We start from the raw sequence: 24,193 nt of genomic DNA on the forward strand, positions 1-24,193 counted from the left end.
CAGGGTGGGGAGGAACCCTGATTAACCCCCCCACCCCCGTTACACACCAGGAAAAACGTGGCCAGCAGCAACTCCTACAAGCCCCCCTTAAGAGCCTGTGGCAAAAGCCAGCTCCTAACCTCACCCAAGGAAGGGGGGCCGGAAGACCCACAGTGACCACTGAAATTTTAGAGGTACTGAGGGGGGAGGGAGGGAGTAAGACTGTCCCAGGGAGGGGTCCACGTCCACGTCAAAACCCTCCAGGGAAGAGCAGGGACAGATACTTACCATAAAACAATAAGGTGTAGCCACCCTTCTCCTGCGCTTGGTATCCAGACCCCTTGACCACACACTTCACGGGACTGGCAACTGGCTTCTCAGATGGCTAAGGTCTTGCTGCCTTTACGGACTGGGGTAGTCCACCGATACTAAAGGCAAAAAAGAGCAAAAAAGAACAAAAAAGGGCGCACCGACCTAGCGCATTATCCTCAATAAAAGGCTTTATTTAAATAACATAAAAAATGGCTACTCACAGACGTAGATAAAGGTATAGCATATCAAGCTGAATTGCCCAAAAGTCCGTGTTTAGTCCATATAAGCGTCCATGATGAGATGACGCGTTTCGAGGACCAGCCTCTTCCTCAGAGTCACTGTGTTATGACTGTCTCTTTGGTTTAAATAATGATGTAGTGAGGTGGCGACCCAGTCACTACCCCCAGGTGGGAGTGCCTCCTCCCCCGGGGGGTGTGTGGCTAGAGCACCACCCACCTTCTCTTGTGACATTATTGGTAATTTGCAGTGGCAAACATCAATCATAAAAATAAAATGCAAGTGCTAAAATGGTAATATTATATACGTGAAATAAAAACATATGCATAAGAACAGTGCAACAAAGTCTAAATGAAGAAACACCATGAGCTAATGTTAGAAGCAAATAAAAATGCTTTCTCGGTGCACTTAAAATCATTGCGGACATTCCCTGGACTGACAGTAGAGAGCAGCCTATACAAGTGTTATTATTAGGTAGTTACCCCACAATTTTTATATATTACCTTTACCATCTATTGTACCTGGTCCAGGCTGTAGACTCATCTATTCATAGTTGTAGTATTCTGCCCTCTCCATATTTTCCCCATGATGGTCTGCCCTCTCCATATTTTCCCTTTGATGGCTCCATCCTATTAGGGGGGGGGGGGGGGGGGGCTCCACACTGGAAAGAGGGATCGAGGAGGGGTAGAAGGCTAATAATGTACTATGTGCCCCTAACCTGCTTCATTAGACAAGTGGGGCACAGGCAGTACTGGATCGTGGAGCCGATCGGTCACGTTACACCGATCGCCGGCTCCGTGGAACGCACGCCGCTACCCTACTTCCGGGTTATTGCGTCATGCGTTCCACCCATCGTCACTTCCGCCGGCGTCACCTCCGCCGACGTCACTTCCTGTACCGGGGGAGGCAGTGTACAGCGGGGCGGTCCGTCTCCAGGGCAACTCTCTCTATCACAGCATTGGCCTGACAGACATCGACACCGCCCACAATACACAGCATCCCATCCTACTGTATTATACATCAGCGCTTCTATTAATTCCAGTGTTTAGGTCACGATATTGTTATTGTCTCTAATTGGGAAGCCTCTACCCTTCTAAATGTACAATCATGGACCATTTTGGGCCACTATATGTTTGATGGAATCAAGAACCAGTGTTTTTATTTATCCATGTGCATATTCTGTTTGCTTTTATTGTTAATGTTGGTGCAGCCTTGTTGCATACGCGTGTGAGCGCACATGCACAACCACATACATAGCCCACAAGGAGCCTGCAGGCTAATGCACAAACGCACACACAGCTACTTACCATACCAGGAACAGGGTAGGCACCGCTTCTGACAGACCAGCGCTCCAACAAAAATAATCAAAGACTTGAAAGCCTTTGCTTTTAAAACGATACCTACTAATTTGAGGTGTCTTAAAAAGGAGCTCCAGGCTTCTTCAGAAAAAATTAAAAGCCAGCAGCCAAAAATACTGTAGCTGCTGACTTTTAATATTAGGACACTTACCTGCCCAGAAATCCAGCAGGGCTCTCACCAGAGCCGATTTTTCAATTGGCTATCAGGTCCTGCCATCTCCACTAAGAGCCTTACAGTGGGGGGGGGGGGGGGGGGGGTCAGGAGACAGATAAGAGCATCTTCCCCTTTTGGTTGGAGCTACGCTTTTAGTTATCGTGACGGAACCGTCCAGCACCCCGCTTGAATGCTTCCATTAGTATACAGCTACTCCAGTCTGGACATAGGAACCAGATATTATAGCCGCAGCATACAAGACTACCAGGAAATAGCTTCCATGAGAACTGGAACTGTTAATTGAAAACTCACACAGAGTTTTTATACTACACAATCAGGTGAGGCAGATCACATTGTCGTATACTGAGGCAACTGTATGCAGGAATATAATCAACATAATTAAGGAACAGTCTATACTAATTCACCTCTAGCAACTAATATCTGACAGTGATATAATTAACTAGTCACTCAAACCAGCCTAGGTGGAGGCACAGAATACTAGCAGACAACAGGCGAGTTAATTAGCATAATTAACAATGGGTGAGACACTTAGGGAGCACACTAGACCTACTTACAACAAACACATTATAGCAGGTGACCCCAGACGGATGGCCTGAGCTGATGACAACATCTGCTAGGAGTCTCTCAGTCTGATACAGGGAAATAAATTTTCATACATTTGAGGGATATTGTTTTTAAATATTACTGTTCCATTTGAAGTAGTATCGACCGATTATCGGCAAGGTTGATATATCGAGGGCTGATATGCACTTTCCCCGATATATCGGAATCGGCCCCCGGCAGTAACCGATATTGTGCGCGGCACACACGTGACTTCATTCTCTGCGCGCTGCACACGTTTTGCCTTCTAAGACGGCCTCCCACAGCCTCGTGTGTAGACAGCTGCAGTCCAGTCATGGTGCCAGCTCCCGCCAGCCACCCACAGGCCCTGGCCTCAGCCACCCAACACAGGGTGCCAGCCAGCCACAGCAGGGTGCCAGCCCTCGACCCACCACAGGGTGACACCAAGCCAGCCAGTCACCCACCACAGGGTGACACCAAGCCAGCCAGTCACCCACCACAGGGTGACACCAAGCCAGCCAGTCACCCACCACAGGGTAACACCAAGCCAGCCACCCCCCCCCCCCACAACAGGGTGACGCCAAGCCAGCCATCCCCCCCACAACAGGGTGACGCCAAGCCAGCCATCACCCCCACAACAGGGTGACGCCAAGCCAGACATCCCCCCCACAACAGGGTGACGCCAAGCCAGCCACCCCCCTACAACAGGGTGACGCCAAGCCAGCCACCCCCCACAACAGGGTGACGCCAAGCCAGCCACCCCCCACAACAGGGTGACGCCAAGCCAGCCACCCCCCACAACAGGGTGACGCCAAGCCAGCCACCCCACAACAGGGTGACGCCAAGCCAGCCACCCCACAACAGGGTGACGCCAAGCCAGCCACTCACCACAGTGTTCCAGCTCAACCACCCACAACTGGGTGACGCCAAGCCAGCCACCCCACAACAGGGTGATGCCAAGCCAGCCATCCCCCCACAACAGGGTGACGCCAAGCCAGCCATCCCCCCCACAACAGGGTGAAGCCAAGCCAGCCATCCCCCCACAACAGGGTGACGCCAAGCCAGCCACCCCACAACAGGGTGACGCCAGCCACTCACCACAGTGTTCCAGCTCAACCACCCACAACAGGGTGACGCCAAGCCAGCCACCCACAACAGGGTGACACCAAGCCAGCAACCCACACTGCCAGGTGTCAGCCACAGACCCACAACAGGGTACCATCCAGCCACCCACACTGCCATGCATCAGCCACTGACCCACAACAGGGTGCCAGCCAGCCACCCACACTGCCAGGTATCAGCCACCGACCCACAACAGTGTGACAGCAGCCAGCCACCCCACAACAGGGTGCCAGCAAGCCACCGACAGCAGGGCAGGGTGCCAGCAGCAAGCCGTTTTTTTAACCTTATTGTCTCTTTCAAATTGCAATGGAGATGGATGAAGACAGAAAAAGTAAAAAAAAGTGTGGTCTGGGACTATTTCTCGTCTCAAGCATCTCCAGGAAAAGCAGCAGTGTGCAACACATGCACAAACAATATAAGCATAGGATCAGTAACTGCAAAAAACAAAAATACATCAAATCTTTGGGCCCATCTAAGAGTTCATCATATTGAATTATATCATGCAGCACAGAAAAAACAAAATTAATATCAATGTGGTTTTGAAATGCCTCCTCCACTAACCCAGGCAACAATAACAGATATGTTTCACAGAAAAAAAAACAGGTGTCACTGTCTAGATTCAGATGGAAGATCCCAACTGCTGGACAGAATAATCACAGAGATGATAGTCACTGACAACCAGCCATATACAATGGTGTCGGACTCAGGATTGAAGCGATTGATGTACATACTTGAGCCAAGGTACACACTGAAGAGTGAGAAGTATTATCGAACAGAAATGCTGAGAAAGATTCACCAAAAGGACGTTGAGAAAGTAAAGGCCAACCAGAGAATGCTTGCAATTCACTCTCATTCCCGACTGACTGCTGGTCAGGACAAACAGAGTCACTAATGATTCTTACGTGCCACTTCATTGACAGTGGATGGACAAAAAGGCAATTGGGGTTGAATAGAGAAGTGATGCAAGGATCCCACACTGAGTACAGTAAAGAAAGGTTGCTAGGCATGCTTGAAGACTCGGGAATCAGCAAAGCCCGAGTGATGCTTGTGCTCCTTCGAGACAGCGGAGCAAACATGCAGAAAGAATGATGCTTGCCGATATGTCAGACCTCAGTGTCATGGCACACAACACTCTCCAACTTTCAAATGATGGTCTGTCAAGCCAGAGAGATTTGATGGATATATGTTTTGAGAAGCATTAAGAGATTAAAAATGTTGTGCTGGCAAGTCTTTTGAATCCTCGATACAAGAACCATGCTTTCTCTTCTGATGATGTATTGGCCAAGGCAAAACAATGGCTGACAGAAGATATTCAACAGGAGGTGCAGGAGGTTCCTGCCGAAAAGACAAGTCCAGAACAGCATTTTTATAATCTGAAAGAGCAGCATGCTGCAAAAACAGAAAAATGTACAAAAAGAAGACGACAACGAACAGAAGAGAATCTCCTTCATAGTCGAATTGATCATGACATTTTCAGTGTTTTTTTGGGGCCTTATATTCTTCTGAATCTGCAATAATGAGCCTGGATGAACTTCATCTCTATTTGAAGGAACCAGTAATTGACAGAAGAAGTGGTGATCCTCTTCAGTGGTGTAAAGAAAATGAGGCACACTACAAAAGACTTGCTTCCCATGCTAGAAGATAGAGTGCCTTGCGAAAGTATTCAAACTTTTGCCACATTTCAGGCTTCAAAGATATAAAACTGTAATTTTTTGTGAATAATCAACAACAAGTGGGACACAATCATGAAGTGGAATGAAACTTATTGGATATTTCAAACTTTAACAAATAAAAAACGGAAAAATTGGGCGTGCAAAATTATTCAGCCCCCTTAAGTTAATACTTTGTAGCGCCACCTTTTGCTGCGATTACAGCTGTAAGTCGCTTGGGGTACGTCTATCAGTTTTGCACATCGAGAGACTGAAATTTTTGCCCATTCCTCCTTGCAAACCAGCTCGAGCTCAGTGAGGTTGGATGGAGAGCGTTTGTGAACAGCAGTTTTCAGTTCTTTCCACAGATTCTCAATTGGATTCAAGTCTGGACTTTGACTTGGCCATTCTAACACCTGGATAGGTTTATTTGTGAACCATTCAATTGTAGATGTTGCTTTATGTTTTGGATCATTGTCTTGTTTGAAGACATATCTCCGTCCCAGTCTCAGGTCTTTTGCAGACTCCATCAGGTTTTCTTCCAGAATGGTCCTGTATTTGGCTCCATCCATCTTCCCATCAATTCTAACCATCTTCCCTGTCCCTGCTGAAGAAAAGCAGGCCCAAACCATGATGCTGCCACCACCATGTTTGACAGTGGGGATGGTGTGTTCAGGGTGATGAGCTGTGTTGCTTTTACGCCAAACATAATGGTTTGCATTGTTGCCAAAAAGTTCGATTTTGGTTTCATCTGACCAGAGCACCTTCTTCCACATGTTTGGTGTGTCTCCCAGGTGGCTTCTGGCAAACTTTAAAAAACACTTTTTATGGATATCTTTAAGAAATGGCTTTCTTCTTGCCACTCTTCCATAAAGGCCAGATTTGTGCAGTATACAACTGATTGTTGTCCTATGGACAGAGTCTCCCATCTCAGCTGTAGATCTCTGCAGTTCATCCAGAGTGATCATGGGCCTCTTGGCTGCATCTCTGATCAGTCTTCTCCTTGTATGAGCTGAAAGCTTAGAGGGACGGCCAGGTCTTCGTAGATTTGCAGTGGTCTGATACTCCTTCCATTTCAATATTAATCGCTTGCACAGTGCTCCCTGGGATGTTTAAAGCTTGGGAAATCTTTTTGTATCCAAATCTGGCTTTAAACTTCTCCACAACCGTATCTCGGACCTGCCTGGTGTGTTCCTTGTTCTTCATGATGCTCTCTGCGCTTTAAATGGACCTCTGAGACTATCACAGTGCAGGTGCATTTATACGGAGACTTGATTACACACAGGTGGATTCTATTTATCATCATTAGTCATTTAGGTCAGAGATCCTCACTGAACTTCTGGAGAGAGTTTGCTACACTGAAAGTAAAGGGGCTGAATAATTTTGCACACCCAATTTTTCAGTTTTTTATTTGTTAACAAAGTTTGAAATATCCAATAAATTATGTTCCACTTCATGATTGTGTCCAACTTGTTGATTCTTCACAAAAAATTACAGTTTTATATCTTTATGTTTGATGCCTGAAATGTGGCAAAAGGTTGCAAAGTTCAAGGGGGCTGAATACTTTTGCAAGGCACTGTCCTCCTCTCCTCCTGTACCAAGTGAGCATGTTAATGAAGTGGCAGCATTATATGGAGAAAAAAAAACAGAAGCCGTTTAACAGGTGAACATGAACATGCTGAAATGTTCTGCTTTATGCAGTATAATATTGTTCTACTTAACTGGGAGTGTTGAAAAGTGTAGAAGTACTAGTAGGGATGCACCGAAATGAAAATTCTGGGCCGAAACCGAAAATGCAGGATGCCCTTGGCCGAAAACCGAAAATTACTTTTTCCCCCAAATAATTTTAAAATAGATAGAACAGGGGCATACACCAAAAACAGGCAGGCATACACTTGTAGCTGCCACCCTGTCGCAGTATATGGTTAATTTAATTACCAATGGTATTTGTATTATGCAGCATGAGGGGGTTAATGTATTGTCACTGCTGGTCACTGATGAATTAGTGACCGACCAGTGGCAGTTAATTAACCCCTTTGTGCTGCATTAGTGCAACCAGTATCAGTGTTAATTAACACTGTTTGCCATGCTACTGGTTGCACTAATGCAGCACAAAGGGGTAATTAACTGCCACTGGTCGGTCACTAATTCATCAGTGACCAGCAGTGGAAATACATTAACCCCCTCATGCTGAATACAAATACCATTGGTAACCTCACCTCAGCGTCCCCCCCACGCCTCAGCATCCCTCCCCCCCCTGCCTCAGCGTCCCTCACCATCCCAATGCAATCTCCTTACTTTCACTCGGCTCCTCCTGTGTCCTTCCTTTCAAAAGACCTGCCTCCCGGTGATGTCACTACTACTGCGATCTGTGCATGAATGAATTAACACACCGGGCGGGCGAGCGGCCGCTAATAGCTATAACTATGTGAGCGCTTCACTTCCCTGTCAGCGGAGATACATGCCTGACAGGGAAGTGAAGTGCTCACATAGTTACAGCTATTAGCGGCCGCTCGCCCGCTCGGCGTGTTAATTCATTCATGCACAGTTCGCAGTAGTAGTGACATCACCGGGAGGCGGGCCGCCGGCCAGAGGCGGGTTTTTTTGAAACCTGCGCTGCGCCCATGGCGGCCATCTTTAGTATCGGCATATTTAACCCATTTTCGGCCGAAATGGAATAAGCCCATTTTCGGCCAAAAATGTCGGTGGCCGAAATTTCGGTGCATCACTAAGTACTAGTGTCCACTCCAGTCCACCGTCTAGTTTTGTCTAGCAGTTTTGCACTAACTGCAGTAGCAATTTAAAGAGGTTGTAAACTCGTTTTAAAAAAATTTTTTTTTTTTACAACCTGCAATAGAAAGACATAATGAGCTAGTATGCATCGCATACTAGCTCATTATGAAATACTTACCTTAGAACGAGCCCCCGCCGTGCCGCTCTCTTACCTGTATGACGGGCGACATGACATGTCGCCCGTCTTCCGGGATCGCAGCATCCGGCCATCTGATTGGCCGGAGCCGCGGTGACGTCACTCCCGCGCACGCGCGCGGGAGCCGACGGTCACGGCACGGGGCTCTGAAGGAACGGCACGATCAGCCGTTCCTTCAGAGCGCATGTGCCAGTGACGTCACTGGCTCCATTAAAGGTAAATATCTCCTAAACGGTGCAAGTTTAGGAGATATTTACAGTACCTATAGGTAAGCCTTATCATAGGCTTACCTATAGGTACAACTTCCTGAGGAGGGTTTACTTCCTCTTTAAAATCATTGCAGTGAGTGCATTACTGCAGCGGTAGTCCATTGACTCCAATCCACTGTCTAGCTTTTTCTAGCAGTTTCGCACTGACTGCACAGCAGTAGTGATTTAAAATTATTGCAGTGAGTGCACTACTGCAGCAGTTTATGCATCATTCACAAGCAGATGATGTAAAAAAACTGATGTCCCTGCAAGTGCAGTTTTCCTATCAGTTTTCATGCAGTTAAGGAAACCTATTGGATTTATAAATTAAACACTCTTGTGCCTAATGGAGAGCTAGAATTAAATACTATTTTATAGGATTTTTTTTTTTGGATTATGAGTAATTCACATTGGAAACTGCCAACCTTTTTTACCCAATGTTTCTATCTAATTTATTTAGTTTTTTATATATTTTTTTCCGTTATACGAGATGCAGTATAGGTGCTAATATTTATTTACCTTTGTTAATTGTGAATCCTAATAATTTTTCTTCGATTAATTCGATCTTTTATAATTGAATAATGCAATCCAATGGGCCTTGCATTTATGGTTTCACTGTATTAAATGTATGTATAATAAATATTTCTGGTAATCATGGATTACAAGGTTGATTAATGTTTTTAAGGTTTTTAACTATATACACTGCTCAAAAAAATTACACTTTGGAAACACATCAGATTTCAATGGGGAAAAAAATATACTGATATGGACTGGGTAAAGTGTTAGGAACGAAAGGATGCCACATTGTTTAATGGAAATGAAAGTTATCAAACTACAGAGTGCTGAATTCAAAGACACCCCGAAAATCAAAGTGAAAAATGATGCAGCAGGCTAGTACATTTTGCTGAAATTTAATTGTAACAACTTAAAATGGTACTCAGTAGTTTGTATGGTCCCCACGTGCTTGTATGCATGCCTGACAAAGTCCAGGCATGCTCCTTTTGAGACAACGGATGGTGTCCTGGGGCATTTCCTCCCAGATCTGGACCAGGCTATCACTGAGCTCCTGAACAGACTGAGGTGCAACCTGGTGGCAACAGATGAACCAAAACAACGTCCCATAAGTGTTCTATTGGATTTAGGTCAGGCAAGCGTTGGGGCTATTCAATGGTATCAATTCCTTCAGGAACTGGCTGCATACTCTCGCCACGTGAGGCTGGGCATTGTCGTGCACCAGGAGGAACCCAGGACCCACTTCCCCAGCAAAGGGTCTGACAACGGGCCCAAACATTTCATCCCAATACCAAATGGGGGCCAGGGTGCCATTGCCTAGCCTGTAGAGGTCAGTGCGTCCCTCCATGGATATGCTTCCACGGACCATCACTGACCCACCACCAATCCGGTCTTGCTGAACAATGTTACAGGCAGTATAACGTTCGCCATTGGCTTCTCCAGAGCCTTTCACGTGTGCTCAGGGTAAATCTTCTCAACTCTGTTAAAAGCACAGGGCACCAGTGGCAGACCTGCCGAATCTGGTGTTCAATAGCAAATGCCAATCACGTTCCACGAATAGCAAATGTCAATCACGTTCCACGGTGTCTAGCAGTGAGCACAGGGCCCACTAGAGGAAGCTGGGCCCTCAGGCCACCCCCAATAAGTCTGCCTCTCAACCAATCAGAAACATTCACACCAGTGGCCTGCTAGAGGTCATTTTGTTGGGCTGTGGCAGTGCTTGTTATGTTCCTCCTTGCAGAAAGGAGCAGGTACCGGTCCTGCTGATAAATTAAGGACTTTCTTTGGCCCTGTCCAGCTCTCCTAAAGTAACTGCCTGTCTCCTGGAATCTCCTCCATGCTCCTGAGACTGTGCTGGCAGACACAGTAAACCTTCTGGTAAATGTACGTATTGATGTGCCATCCTGGAGGAGTTGGACTGCCTGTGCAACCTCTATAGGGTCCAGGTATCGGCTCATGCTACCAGTAGTGGCACTGACCCTAGCTAAATGCAAAACTAGTGAAAAACAGTCAGGAAATTATGAGTAGAGAAACAAATGTCAGTGGCCTCCACTTGTACAACCATTGTTTTGGAGGCCGTCTCTTTGTTGCCCAACTAGTGCCAGTTAATTTCAACAACACCAAAGCAGCTGAAACTGATCAACAACTCCCTCTGCTACTTAACTGACCAGATCAATATCTCAGGAGTTTAATTGACTTGATGCTTTACTCTGATTTAAAAAAAAAAAAAGTGCTGATTGAATTTTTTTGAGCAGTGTAAATTTGTGTGTAGTGAAAGTGATTCTGTATAGATGGCAGCAGTCTGGTCCTTTTTTTTTTTTTTATCTCTGAGGTTAAACTCCTCGTTGCCTTCTTATAGCCACTAAGTCTCCATAATGTGTGACTTGACAAAGGGGCGGGGCTACAAAATACCATGTGTGTAGCCAGAGGTGGGCGGTTCCTGTGAGCAGCATTGTCTGGTGACGATCTGTGTACATGTTGCAAGCAGCCAATCCTCCCTTCCGTCAGCATGCCTTCCAGCTTCTCCTGCTCTGTGCTCAGTGGTGGTTATTTGGCATCCACAGTATTCCAGCAGCTGCAGAAGGTTCTTTCAACAGGTCTGTCATCCTACATATTCCTGTGGCTTCCTGGTTGACAGCAGTGGCTGCGTCCGGCTCTCCTCTAGCTGCTCTTCTGTTTTTATTCCCATATGTCACATCTGCTCCTTTCCTCCCTGGCCAAGAGCTGCTTGTTGATCCATCCATCCAGGATTCTCTCCACACATAGCAGCTTGAACATGTGAGTGGATAATCTTAAAACCTTTGAACAATAATGTGAACTACTTTCTATCAGCTGGAACTTTGTTTAGCTTTCTCATTTGACCAGTGTTTCCCATGTTTGTGTGACACACACCAGCTTAGCATGGTGTATACAGGACTGTCTTAATGCAGAAACTGTATATTATCTCAATTCAAGATGTCTGTACTGGGGGCTGATTGTTAGACAGAATGTTTTGCATTTATTTAGTCATTAAACAACAATTTATGTACACTTATTTTATTGATTGTTTATTTTAATTTAAGTATTCGTATTAACGCAATTTTTTTTTTTTTTCATTTGTGGGGTTCTCTATTCCGTTTTACCTGGTGGACATATCCGAAATGCCTCCAAACCTCCCCAGCGGCTTACCAACTTCTATCCCTCTGCCGGCCTGCCTGTAAATATGGCCCGTCTTCTCAGGACAGTGGTGAGCTCTCTCCCCCCCCCCCCTTTATCTCCACCACACGAAGTCTAGCCAAATTTAGACAGAGGAGGGAGGACGACCCACAATATGCTATGCAGCTTCAGGCTGACCCTGGAGGAGACCTGCAGAGAACAAAGCACCGCCTACCTATTGATTCATTCCCTGCTGCTATCTCAGAGCACACCATGAAAAGTGTGCTGCTCTCTCTAAGAAGTTTTCAGTTCAAAATGTTGTGTACCAACGATCTAACCCCCCGCTGTGCAGCTATTACCCCCCCTGCCCTCATTTATCCCCCTACTCTCCCCCCCAACCAGCCCTCACTTTTCCCCCTACTCCCCCCCACCCTTACTTAACCCCTTACTCACCCCCCACGCTGCCCTCACTTATGCAATTACTGCTCCCTCACTCTGCACTCCCTTATGCCCCTTTACCCCCCCTGCCCTAACTTATACCCCTACTCCCCCCCCCCCCTGCCCTCACTAATGCCCCTACACCCTCCCCTCACTTATCCCCCTAACCTCTCTCCCCGACCCACCTCCTAAGGCACCCCTCTACCTACACTTCCTAGGCGTTCGGTATAGGGTACTTAAAAAAAAAAGTATCGCTACTCTGTGTTAACCACTTTAAGACCGGAGGATTTTCCTGCTTAATGACCAGGCCACTTTTTTAAACTTGGCACGCGTGACTTTAAATGAAAATTGCGCGGTTATGCAATGCTATACCCAAACAAAATTTACGTCCTTTTTTCCCCACAAACAGAGCTTTCTTTTGGTGGCATTTAATCACCTCTGTGCTTTTTATTTTTTTGCGATATTCATAAAAAAAAAAAAATGTTGCGGAAAAATTGACATTTTCTTCTTGACATTTAAAAAATATCCAAGATATTAAATTTTTGTCATATATTTAGGCCAAAAAGTATTTAGCTACATGTCTGACAAAAGGGGCGTGTCCGCCAGATGACGTCATCGGGAGACCCCGCCCGCTTGTGTCAGATTACGTCTTCTGTGACGCAAGGGGGCGGGGGTCTCCCGATGACATCATCTGGCGGACACGCCCCTAATGGCTATATAATAAGCTGCAGAGACCGGCATAATCGCCGGAGATGTCGTCGTCGGAGGACCGGAGGAAGAAGAAGAGCCGACAGAAGACCCCGGAGAGGAGAACACAAGAAGGGCGGACAGCAAAAGAGCAGAAGACCGGAGAGGGAGAAGACCGGAGAGGGAGAAGACCGGAGAGGGAGAAGACCGGAGAGGGAGAAGACCGGAGAGGGAGAAGACCGGAGAGGGAGAAGACCGGAGAGGGAGAAGACCGGAGAGGGAGAAGACCGGAGAGGGAGAAGACCGGAGAGGGAGAAGACCGGAGAGGGAGAAGACCGGAGAGGGAGAAGACCGGAGAGGGAGAAGACCGGAGAGGGAGAAGACCGGAGAGGGAGAAGACCGGAGAGGGAGAAGACCGGAGAGGGAGAAGACCGGAGAGGGAGAAGACCGGAGAGGGAGAAGACCGGAGAGGGAGAAGACCGGAGAGGGAGAAGACCGGAGAGGGAGAAGACCGGAGAGGGAGAAGACCGGAGAGGGAGAAGACCGGAGAGGGAGAAGACGGGAAGAAGATTTTTAATAAACTTTCTAAAATGTCTCCTGTCGTTATTTACACACACTGCCTTTTATGGGGTGAATGGGTAGGGGTACAGTGTACCCCATACCCATTCACATAGGGAGGGGGTCCGGGATCTGGGAGCCCCCTTGTTAAAGGGGGCTTCCAGATTCCGATGAGCCCCCTGCCCGCAGACCCCCACAACCACCGGCCAGGGTTGTGGGGATGAGGCCCTTGTCCTCATCAACATGGGGGCAAGGTGCTTTGAGGTGGGGGGTGCAGAGCCCCCCCTGCCCCAAAGCACCCACACCCCCCCCCCCATGTTGAGGGCGTGTGGCCTGGTATGATCCAGGGGGGGTGGGGCCGCTCACTCGTCCCCTCCCCTTTCCTGGTATGCCGGGCTGCATGCTTGGATAAGGGTCTGGTATGGATTCTGGGGGGGACCCCACGCCGTTTTTTCGGTGTGGGGCTACCCTCAAATTCCATACCAGACCCGAAGGGCCTGGTTTGGAACCTGGGGGGGAACCCCACGCCGTTTTTTCCCCCATTTTGGCGTGGAGTTCCCCCTCAAGATTCTCACAGCGCAAGTCGGATCACCCTGATCCGACCTGCGGTGCGACTTCCATTCAAATCAATAGGCTCCCATAGGGAACCATTGATTTTAAATGGAAGAAAAAAAAAAGTATAACGTGGCTTAACGCACGTTAAGCAACGTTATTCAGCCTTTAGCAGCGTTTTTACAGCTTGACGCTGCAGCTCCAGAACGCACAGTTCCAGGGTTTTTTTTGGAGCTGTAAAACGCCTATGCCACTTGGAGCTCCTAAAAGCTCTATGTGTGCATGAGGCCATAGAATATGGATGGGCGTTCTGCAGCTGCAAAAAAAAAACGTCTGATGCTGCTAACAGCAGCTCCAAAAACGTCCAGTGTGCATGAGGCCTTATGGAAGAGTGGCAAGAAGAAAGTAATTTCTTAAAGATATCCATAAAAAGTGTTGTTTAAAGTTTGCCACAAGCCACCTGGGAGACACACCAAACATGTGGAAGAAGGTGCTCTGGTCAGATGATGAAACCAAAATCAAACTTTTTGGCAACAATGCAAAATGTTATGTTTGGCGTAAAAGCAACACAGCTCATCACCCTGAATACACCATCCCCCCTGTCAAACATGGTGGTGGCAGCATCATGGTTTGGGCCTGCTTTTCTTCAGCAGGGACAGGGAAGATGGTTAAAATTGATGGGAAGATGGATGGAGCCAAATTCAGGACCATTCTGGAAGAAAACCTGATGGAGTCTGCAAAAGACCTGAGACTGGGACAGAGATTTGTCTTCCAACAAGACAATGATCCAAAACATAAAGCAAAATCTACAATGGAATGGTTCACAAATAAACATATCCAGGTGTGAGAATGGCCAAGTCAAAGTCCAGACCTGAATCCAATCGAGAATCTGTGGAAAGAACTGAAAACTGCTGTTCACAAACGCTTTCCATCCAACCTCACTGAGCTCGAGCTGTTTTGCAAGGAGGAATGGGCAAAAATTTCAGTCTCTCGATGTGCAAAACTGATAGAGACATACCCCAAGCGACTTACAGCTGTAATCGCAGCAAAAGGTGGCGCTACAAAGTATTAACTTAAGGGGGCTGAATAATTTTGCACGCCCAATTTTTCAGTTTTTTATTTGTTAAAAAAGTTTGAAATATCCAATAAATTTTGTTCCACTTCATGATTGTGTCCCACTTGTTGTTGATTCTTCACAAAAAAATCACAGTTTTAAATCTTTATGTTTGAAGCCTGAAATATGGCAAAAGGTTGAAAAGTTCAAGGGGGCTGAATACTTTCGCAAGGCACTGTAAGGCTACATTCACACCTGAGCGTAGCGTTTTAGCGCGTTTTTTTACCGCGATTTACAGGCGTTTTTACAGGCGTTTTTTGTGCAGGCGTTTTTAGATTGAATAGAAACCAATGGAAAACGCCTGTAATCTGCCCAAAAAGAAGCTCATGTACTTTTTTGAGCATTGGGCGTTTTGCTTACAGCGTCAAAACGCTCAGATGTGAACAGGGGCCATTGAAATGAATAGGATTTGTCTTGTTGGGCGTTTTGAGAGCTGATCCTAGAGCAGAAAAACTCCCCAAAAACGCCCCAAAACGCCTAGATGTGAACGGAGCCTAACATTCCCCCCAAAAAAAAAAAAAAAAATTACAAATCAACATTTAACATTTTAGGCCAATTTGTTTTCTGCTACATATTTTTGGTAAAAAAAATAAATAAATAAATCGCAATAAGCGTATTTTGATTGGTTTGCCCAAAAGTTACTAACTACGGAAAAGATATGTCATTTTTATTTTTCTTCTAGTAATGGTGGCGATCTGCGATTTTTTACTTTTGGGGGGACCAGTGACATTACTACAGTAATCAGTGCAAAAAACATGCACTGTTACTGTAAGAATGACACTGGCAGGGAAGAGGTTAACACTGTTGGTGATCAAGGGGTTAAATGTGTGCCTCATGCTTACTGACGTGTGTGGGGGGAGGGGGTTGGGCGACACAGATCGCAGATTCAGCTATGCTGAATCCTGTGATCTGTCCCTGCCTATCATAGAGAAGATCTTCCCCCTTTGTTTACACAAGCGAGTGGATTTTCTCAGTCTTTCCCCGACGATCGGGCAAGAGAGACGGTGATCAGCGTCTCTCCTCCCCTGGCCCGACCCCGCTGTGTCTAAACACAGCCTCCAGGGAATCTAGTGACGTAGGTCTACATTGCCAGACCCAGGGCTGCCACCTTGATGCTGTAGCAGCAACGTGAGCAGTCCTAAAGTGGTGAAAAAGAAAAAGAATCGGTGCATCCCTAGTGATTATGTTTTTGTGATTATATTAAGGGGGTGATTTTCTATACCCACTGTATATTTGCTCATTACAAATTGTGTCAGTGCTAAAGGAAAACAACAAACTCTCTGAAGTAATGATTAATGGCCATAGACTGACATCTAATCTGCCTAGGTTAGAAACCGGGAACCAACAACCATTTATCTATAGCTAGAAAAAACGGAATTTTTGTAAAATCTTGCCTGTAAAATTCCTTACTCAGTCCTCCGACAGTCGCCGCCTCTTCATATTCGTCACATATGGGGTATTAGACTTTGCTCCGAAGGAGTAGCTAGGCAACAGAATATGTTAACATTAAAGCTTTTAACATATCCCACCCTCAAGGGGTGGTCCCCTCAGTCAATACCCTCCTACTTCCTGCAACCATATCTCAGTTTCAGTGGAATAGCAGTAGAGTATACAACCAAACCCCAAAAGAGGGGCGGGGGCGGCGACTGTCGGAGGACTCAGAGAAAGGAATTTTACAGGTAAGATTTTACAAAAATTCCGTTTTCTCTTACGTCCTCCGACAGTCGCCGCCTCTTCATATTCGTCACATATGGGGACGTCCCAAAGCAGTGCAAACATGAGGGGTGGGAAACGCATCCGCGCCGAAAGGCAACGCAGTCTCCGCATCAAAGAAAGGAACCTTACCAAAGGAAGGAAACCAGCTGGGCTACAGGAAAAACAAGTGCTCAACAGGAGCAACAACCCAGGAAAAGACAAATAACCAGGGGATAGAAAACTTATCCCAACAGCCAGAGGTCCCCAACAAGGGACCCTAGGGAACTGCCGCACCAAGAACCTTGCGGCCAAAGGAAGCATCCGCCGATGCCTGAACATCTACTTTGTAGAATTTTGTGAAAGTGTGCACGGTCGACCAGGTCGCCGCCTTACACACCTGGGCTACAGAAGCCCCATGACGACAGGCCCAAGACGTACTCAGAGATCTAGTAGAGTGCGCCTTCACAGGCACAGGGGGAACCTTCCCCTGCAAAGCATAGGCCTGTTCAATGGTCTGCCTGATCCATTTGGCGATGGCAGAAGCCGACGCCGCCATGCCCTTCCGAGGACCCTCTGGAAGAACAAACAAGGAGTCCGTCTTTCGAAAAGACTCAGTCGATTTAAGGTAAACCCTTATCGCCCGAACAACATCCAAAGAATGTAATCTCACCTCCTTTAGATGTTTAGGCTTCGCGCACAGCGAAGGCAAGACAATATCCTCATTAAGATGGAATTCCGAAACTCGCTTCGGAAGAAAAGAAGGATTAGGTCGCAAGACCACCTTATCCAAATGAACAACCAGATACGGAGACTTGCAGGACAAAGCCGCCAGCTCCGACACTCTGCGAGCCGAAGTGATCGCAACCAAAAAGGCGACCTTTTTTGGACAACATAGACAACGAGATCTCCCTGATCTGTTCAAAAGGAGTACGTTGTAACACAGATAGAACGAGATTCAAGTCCCAAGGAGGCAGAGGATCCCTCCTAGGAGGAACCAGATGCCGCACTCCCTGAACAAAAGTGCCAACCAAGGAGTTGGAAGCCACGGGACGTTGAAACAGAACGGCCAGCGCAGACACCTGACCCTTTATCGTAGCCAGCGCCAAACGCTGATCGACACCCGTTTGAAGGAAGGACAGCACTCGGGAAACCGAGTACGTGCGGGGTGAAAACCCCCTGGACTCACACCAGGCAAAATAGGCCTTCCAAGTACGGTAATAAACCTTCCCCGAGGAAGACTTCCTCGCGTTGATCAAGGTATGAACGACCTCTGGGGAGAGACCCTTCTCCTTCAGGACCTCGGTCTCAATAGCCAGGCCGTCAAAGCCAGCGACTGTAAAAGCAGGATGGTATATCGGCCCTTGAGACAGGAGATCGTCTCGAAGAGGTAGACGCCACGGGGCGTCGACCACCAGATTCACGAGGTCTGCGTACCAGGACCGGCGAGGCCAGTCCGGAGCCACAATAATCACCGTGCTGCGTTCCGAGTGTAACCTGCGAAGGAACCTGGACAGCAACTGAAATCGGTGGAAACGCGTACATCAGCTTGTACTGATGCCACGGGGCCACTAACGCGTCCGACGCGTCTGCCCGAGGGTCGCGCGTACTTGCCACGAACCTTCTCACCTTGTTGTTGAGACGAGACGCGAACAGGTCCACATCAGGAAGACCCCACTTCGCGCACAACATCTGGAAGACAGCCGGGTGGAGAGACCATTCCCCCTGATCCAGGGTCTGGCGATTCAGATAGTCCGCCTGCCAGTTCTCCACCCCTGGAATGTGAACCGCCGTTATCGCCGGGACATGAGTCTCGGCCCAAGACAGAATGTCGGCCACTTCTCGAGCCGCTCGGGCATTCCTGGTGCCCCCTTGGTGGTTGATGTAGGCCACCGCCGTGGCATTGTCCGTCTGCACCCGAACCGGGCAGCCCTGCAGCCGGTCCTTCCAGCGATGAAGAGATTTATCGCACGCAATTCCAGAATGTTGATCGGAAGGGAGGACTCCCCCTCCGACCAAGTCCCCTGGGCGGACAGAACGCCCAGAACACCACCCCAGCCCGACAGGCTGGCATCCGTGGTGATTACCATCCACGAGATAGGACGAAACGACTTGCCCCCGGACACCATTGGGGACTGGAGCCACCACAGAAGGTCTCTTCCGGTGCGATGACTCAACGAGATTTGAAGATCCAGAGATCGAGGTCGCCCGTCCCACATGGACAGGATCTCCGCTTGGAGACCCCGCGTGTGAAACTGGGCGAAGGGAATCGCCTCGAAGGCCGAGACCATCAATCCCAGACATCTCATGCACGTCCGCAGAGACGAGTGCGGAACGTCCCTGAGGGACCTGACTTCCTCCTGAAGAGTTCCGAGTTTGTCTTCCGGCAGGAAGACCTTCGCCTGCACCGAGTCCAGAATCATTCCCAGGTAGGGAAGACGAACCGACGGACTCAAGTGTCGACTTGGGAAAATTTATCGTCCAACCAAACTCCTGCAGAGTTTGCATCGTGACAGACAGGTCCTTTTCCAGGCCCTGGCTGGTCGCAGACCGAACCAGAATGTCGTCCAGATACCCCAGGACAGAAATGCCCTGGGCCCTCAATAATGCCAGAACCGGTGCAAGCACCTTGGTGAAGACCCGCTGAGCCGAGGCGAGACCAAAAGGCAACGCCACGAACTGGTAGTGATCCTCCGCAATGGCGAATCGAAGGTACCTCTGGTGACCCTCGAAAATGGGGATGTGAAGATATGCATCCTTCAAATCGATGGAGGCCATGAATTCCCCCGGAACCAGGGCAGCCACCACCGACCGCAGGGATTCCATGCGGAACTTGCGAACCCGCACAGAGCGGTTCAGAGCCTTCAAGTCCAGAATTGGACGAACCTTGCCCTCCTTTCTGGGCACGGTGAACAGATTGGAATAAAACCCCCGAAATCTGTCCCGATGAGGCACCGGAACCACCACTCCCTGAGCCCTCAGGTCCCGCACCGCCAGGTGCAGGTCCCGTAAACGCTCTGGAGACAGTTGAAGATTTGAGGGAAAAAATCTGCTCTCCGGCCGAGAGAGAAACTCGATCTTGTAACCAGATCGAACGATCTCCTGAACCCATCTGTCCCGCACGCGGGCCAACCAGGGCTGAATAAAACCGAGCAAGCGTCCCCCCACCCCAAAACTGGGTGAGGGCGCCCCTTCAGGCCGCACTGTTATGGGCTGCGGCTCCGGATCAACTGGACTTCTGTTTTCCAGACCAGGGCTTCTTCTGAGAGCCTTGACCTTTGAACGGTTTGCCCTTGTAGTGCGACCGAAAGGCACGAAAGGACCCCTGAGGGGGCCGAAAATTAGCATGCTTCTTCCCAGAAGCCCCCTTAGCCTTGGGGAAATGGGGCAAGAGAGTACTCTTACCTCCGGTGATCCCCTTAATCAACACATCCAAGGACTCCCCAAAAAGGCGAGACCCATCATAAGGCAGATTGGCTAAGGTCTTACGTGAAAATTGGTCCACCGACCAACATTTCAACCAAACCAGGCGGCGAGACAACACCGCCACGCTGTGCACACGTGCAGCCAACGGGACTAGGTCCAAGTCCGCATCACACAGATACATGACACCCTGGTGGATTTGATCCACCATATCCAGGGTCGCCGGCGAGGCCGAATCGGCCAGTAGGACGCGCCTAAGCATCTGCGTCCAACTTGCGACAGCCTGGGCCGCCATGAGAGAGGCAAACAGAGCCTTAAGCATAGAACCCGTAACAGAATAAGTATGACGGGCAAGAAACTCCAATCTCCTATCCGTGGCATCACGGAACACAGGGGAATCCTCTGCAGGAATCGCAGTGGATTTGTTTAAAACCGCAATTGCGTGATCCACTGGGGGTGGGCACACACCACCTTTCATCAGTGGAAGGCGAGAAAGGATAACGCAGCTTGAACCTACTTGGTACAGCAAAAGGCTTGCGTAGATTGCGCCATTGTTCCTTAACAGCGCGCTGAAAATCATCATTGCAGGGAAAAACCTGCGGCGTCCTGCGTTTTCTCTGCGTCCCATAAGCCGCCAAGGCAGCGGGGGGACACACTTCATCCTGCAAACGCAGCGTTTGCTTCCATAAAACAATCAATTCATCCATGATTGCAAGCTCTTCAGGCGAGCCAGGGGGAGAATTATCAACCCCTTCAACTTCAGCCTCCACCTCGGACCCCACTAGATCCAGGGAGGAGCGGGACCTCGATAAGGAGGCCCCCGCCATAACAGCCCCATCACCTTCACCCTCAGAATCAGAGGAAAGAGAAACTCTGGGTCTCTTAGTAGATTGAGCAGCCACCAGCATCTGCACCTGAGCAGCAAGGCCAGCCACAATAGTGGCTAAATCCCCCCCTGGGGGGGGAAACAGCGGTCCCCTGGCTTTCCACCAAGGCGGTAGGAAATTTGCCCTCCTGAGAATCCATTGCCCCAATTACAAATGCCGGATAATAAAGGGTTAACTGCCCCTTTAACAAGCGCGGCGAGCGCAGCCCACCGCACCACACACAAGCACAATGAGACCCCCACAGGGACAATAAAACCGACACAGGCAATGGATAAGAAGAAGGATATAACCTGAGGAGACCCTCGCCGCTGCTGCTGCCTCGATCGGTGTATCCTGGAGAAGAGGAAGTGATGCGGCCAGGGCGCTCTATTAAAGCCTATGGGAGGCTACAAGAAAATGGCCGCCATGCATGTAGAACATGCGGCCGGAGCGAGTGTAGGCAAAATGGCGCCGTTTGGCGCCAAAACCGCCGCTCCACAGTACAGTAATGCACACATGTCATCCATGTATAAAAAAACATGTTAGATCGCCGCAGCGATCGCTGTATAGTGCCCAAACATGCCACAAAACATGCCCCACAGCACACAGCTTCTCACACTGACAAGGCTGACACACACAGTGTCACACAGCTCCCCCCCCCCCTTGCAGCCCACAGCATGCAGCCGAGTGATAGGGAGACAAACAGTGTGAACAGAGGCAGGTTACACAGTCCCAGACTGACACCCCCCCAGACAGACAGGTCCCCACATAGATACACTTACCTCACAATGGCGTGGGGGACCCGCACAGGCGAACAAGCCGCTGCACATGAGGCAGGGAGAGTCGCATACAAGACGCACAGAATGGGGGTTAAGAAACCGCACAGCGTCCAGTGAGGTAGACACCTCACCAATCATCCCTGCACCGAACAGGGATGGGTCGTTCACTGTGCCAGGAGCATTACCTGGCTGAACACTCGATGGCAGGCTGGGAAGCCACTGACCCACGACCTGCGACCAGGGGGATCAGCCCGAGACCCAGCCCGCATGATCCTCTTCATCCGAAGAACTAACTAATGCTGACAAAAAGAACAGCTAAGTAAAGGTAGAGAGAAAACTCAAACAAAAAATCAAAAAAGAAGAAAGAGTCTGGGGCACAAAGCCCCAGCACAGAGAGAGCCAGCCACTCCTGACAAGCTAGACATTGAAACTGGGATATGGTTGCAGGAAGTAGGAGGGTATTGACTGAGGGGACCACCCCTTGAGGGTGGGATATGTTAAAAGCTTTAATGTTAATATATTCTGTTGCCTAGCTACTCCTTCAGAGCAAAGTCTAATACCCCATATGTGACGAATATGAAGAGGCGGCGACTGTCGGAGGACGTAAGAGAAAAGTACTTTTTATTTTACTTTAAATAATGTAATTTGGAATCACATTGTTCACTAGCACTCTAATTATATAAAATGTAAGTTTTAATTATATATTCACATTAAAGAGTGTAATAAGGAGTTGATTAACTGCATTTTTAAACAAAACCTTGAAAAAAATTGCCATCTTGCACCCTACAATTTCTAAATTGAAGTCCCAGACCTTGGATGTAGACATACAACACCATTCATAACTGGGTTATTATTTATTTCTAGAGTCCAAAAAGCTGCCCCATCCCTTATCTGTTAATAGGACATTCATGCATGACTTTATGAGAGGCCCCTGCCACATTGACTTAGCACTTCCATGTGGCAACAGCTGAGGGTGTCTGTCCTCAAGATCTGTGAGAGTATAGCCTATTACACCCCAGCAGAATAATAAAGGGGGAGCGGCAAGTAACGCAGAGATGGAGTTTAAGGATTACTGCAGCCCATACTCAAACCAAACATGCGAGTGAGGGGAGCATGCGAGAGCTGCAAGGTCCTAATGGCACAAAGCAGGTGTCCCAATTAAAAAATCCCATGGGCATCTAAAATATATTGTTGGACTTCAGTTCCATTTTGAAGTAGAACTATAAGCAATACTTTTTCCCCATTTTGGTTAGAGAGGGTTATAACCCCTGTAAGGTTTATTTTTGCCATCTTTGTCTCAATGAGATTTACCTTCACTTTCTGTCCCATTTCCAAAAAAGGAAGTGAAAGGAAATCCCTGCAAATAACGGGAATCTCTTGGGGACCCCAGGTCATCAAAACTATTGTCCCCATTGAAAGGTTTCTCCTCTCTTACTTTTCTGGAGACAACTCAAAATTTGGGCTTTTCTTTTACCTTAATTTTTTAACAGTAAACAGTACAAATAGAGAGTGTGAACCCGACACCCAAAAAAAAAAAAAAAAAAAAAAGGACACAGACAGCAATATAAACTGACATGAGTTCTAGTCCATCTCACCTATATCCAAAACTTAAAAATAAAGTTTTGCCATAAGGTATACTTTAAGTGACAGCTAAACTGTGCAAAGTAAAAGGAATTTTCCCTCTAGATATTTTAAGGTTTACTTCCTCACTGCAAATATTTTTGGAATTTCTACCACAATCTGTCACATTGAAAGTGGTCACCACCAGGACAAAAGACAAAAAGAAAAAAAAGGTGTCCATGTCCTCCTAACAGGGACACAGACACCAATAAAAACCTGACAACTGTATTCTAGATCTAAAAACTTTAATTTTTTTTTTCCTGTACATATACTTTAATGAAAGTGGCCCATAACAGCTGCAGTAGTCTTTAGACACACAAAAAGTTCTTCCATCTGGACATCCATACCTCTGTCATTTCAGGTGATTTGATCTCTTTCATTTTGAAGAAGTAGCCAAGAGTCAGGAAAGCTATGGCCATGCCACTGACACTGACCATAAAAACCACCAGAGGGGGTCGGCTGCTGATGTAGGACTTAAGGTTCTCCAGGGGATGTAGGTTCAGAAACATCGTGGTGCGTGTGCCCTGGAAAAAAAGTTAAATATTAAAGCAAAACTAAAGACAAAAAGCTAAATACATCCTTGAAATACATATTTGTATACAGATAACCAAAACCAATTCAGAATTCTGTTCAGCTACATTTGACTATTGCAGTTACAGCTATTCATCTTGGTTTCTCTACCCAATTTTGTGACTGTCAAAACACTGATCTGGAGTCTAGTGACTGAATGGCATGGTGTTGGTGCCT

General features: G+C 47.8%; 1 protein-coding gene across 1 annotated transcript in view; it reads right to left on the reverse strand.

Annotated features, from left to right (window-relative positions):
• Window positions 1-24,193, reverse strand: part of TMEM248 (transmembrane protein 248) — a 165,256-nt gene that overhangs the window by 101,155 nt on the left and 39,908 nt on the right. Inside the window, exon 2 of the mRNA XM_082244959.1 lies at window positions 23,794-23,970. Within this exon, the coding sequence (XP_082101085.1) occupies window positions 23,794-23,955 (162 nt within the window). The 5' untranslated portion in view covers window positions 23,956-23,970. The remainder of the gene's footprint in view (window positions 1-23,793; window positions 23,971-24,193) is intronic.

This window comes from Pelophylax lessonae (assembly GCF_965119305.1).
Source record: "Pelophylax lessonae genome assembly, chromosome: 2".
NCBI lineage: Eukaryota > Metazoa > Chordata > Amphibia > Anura > Ranidae > Pelophylax > Pelophylax lessonae.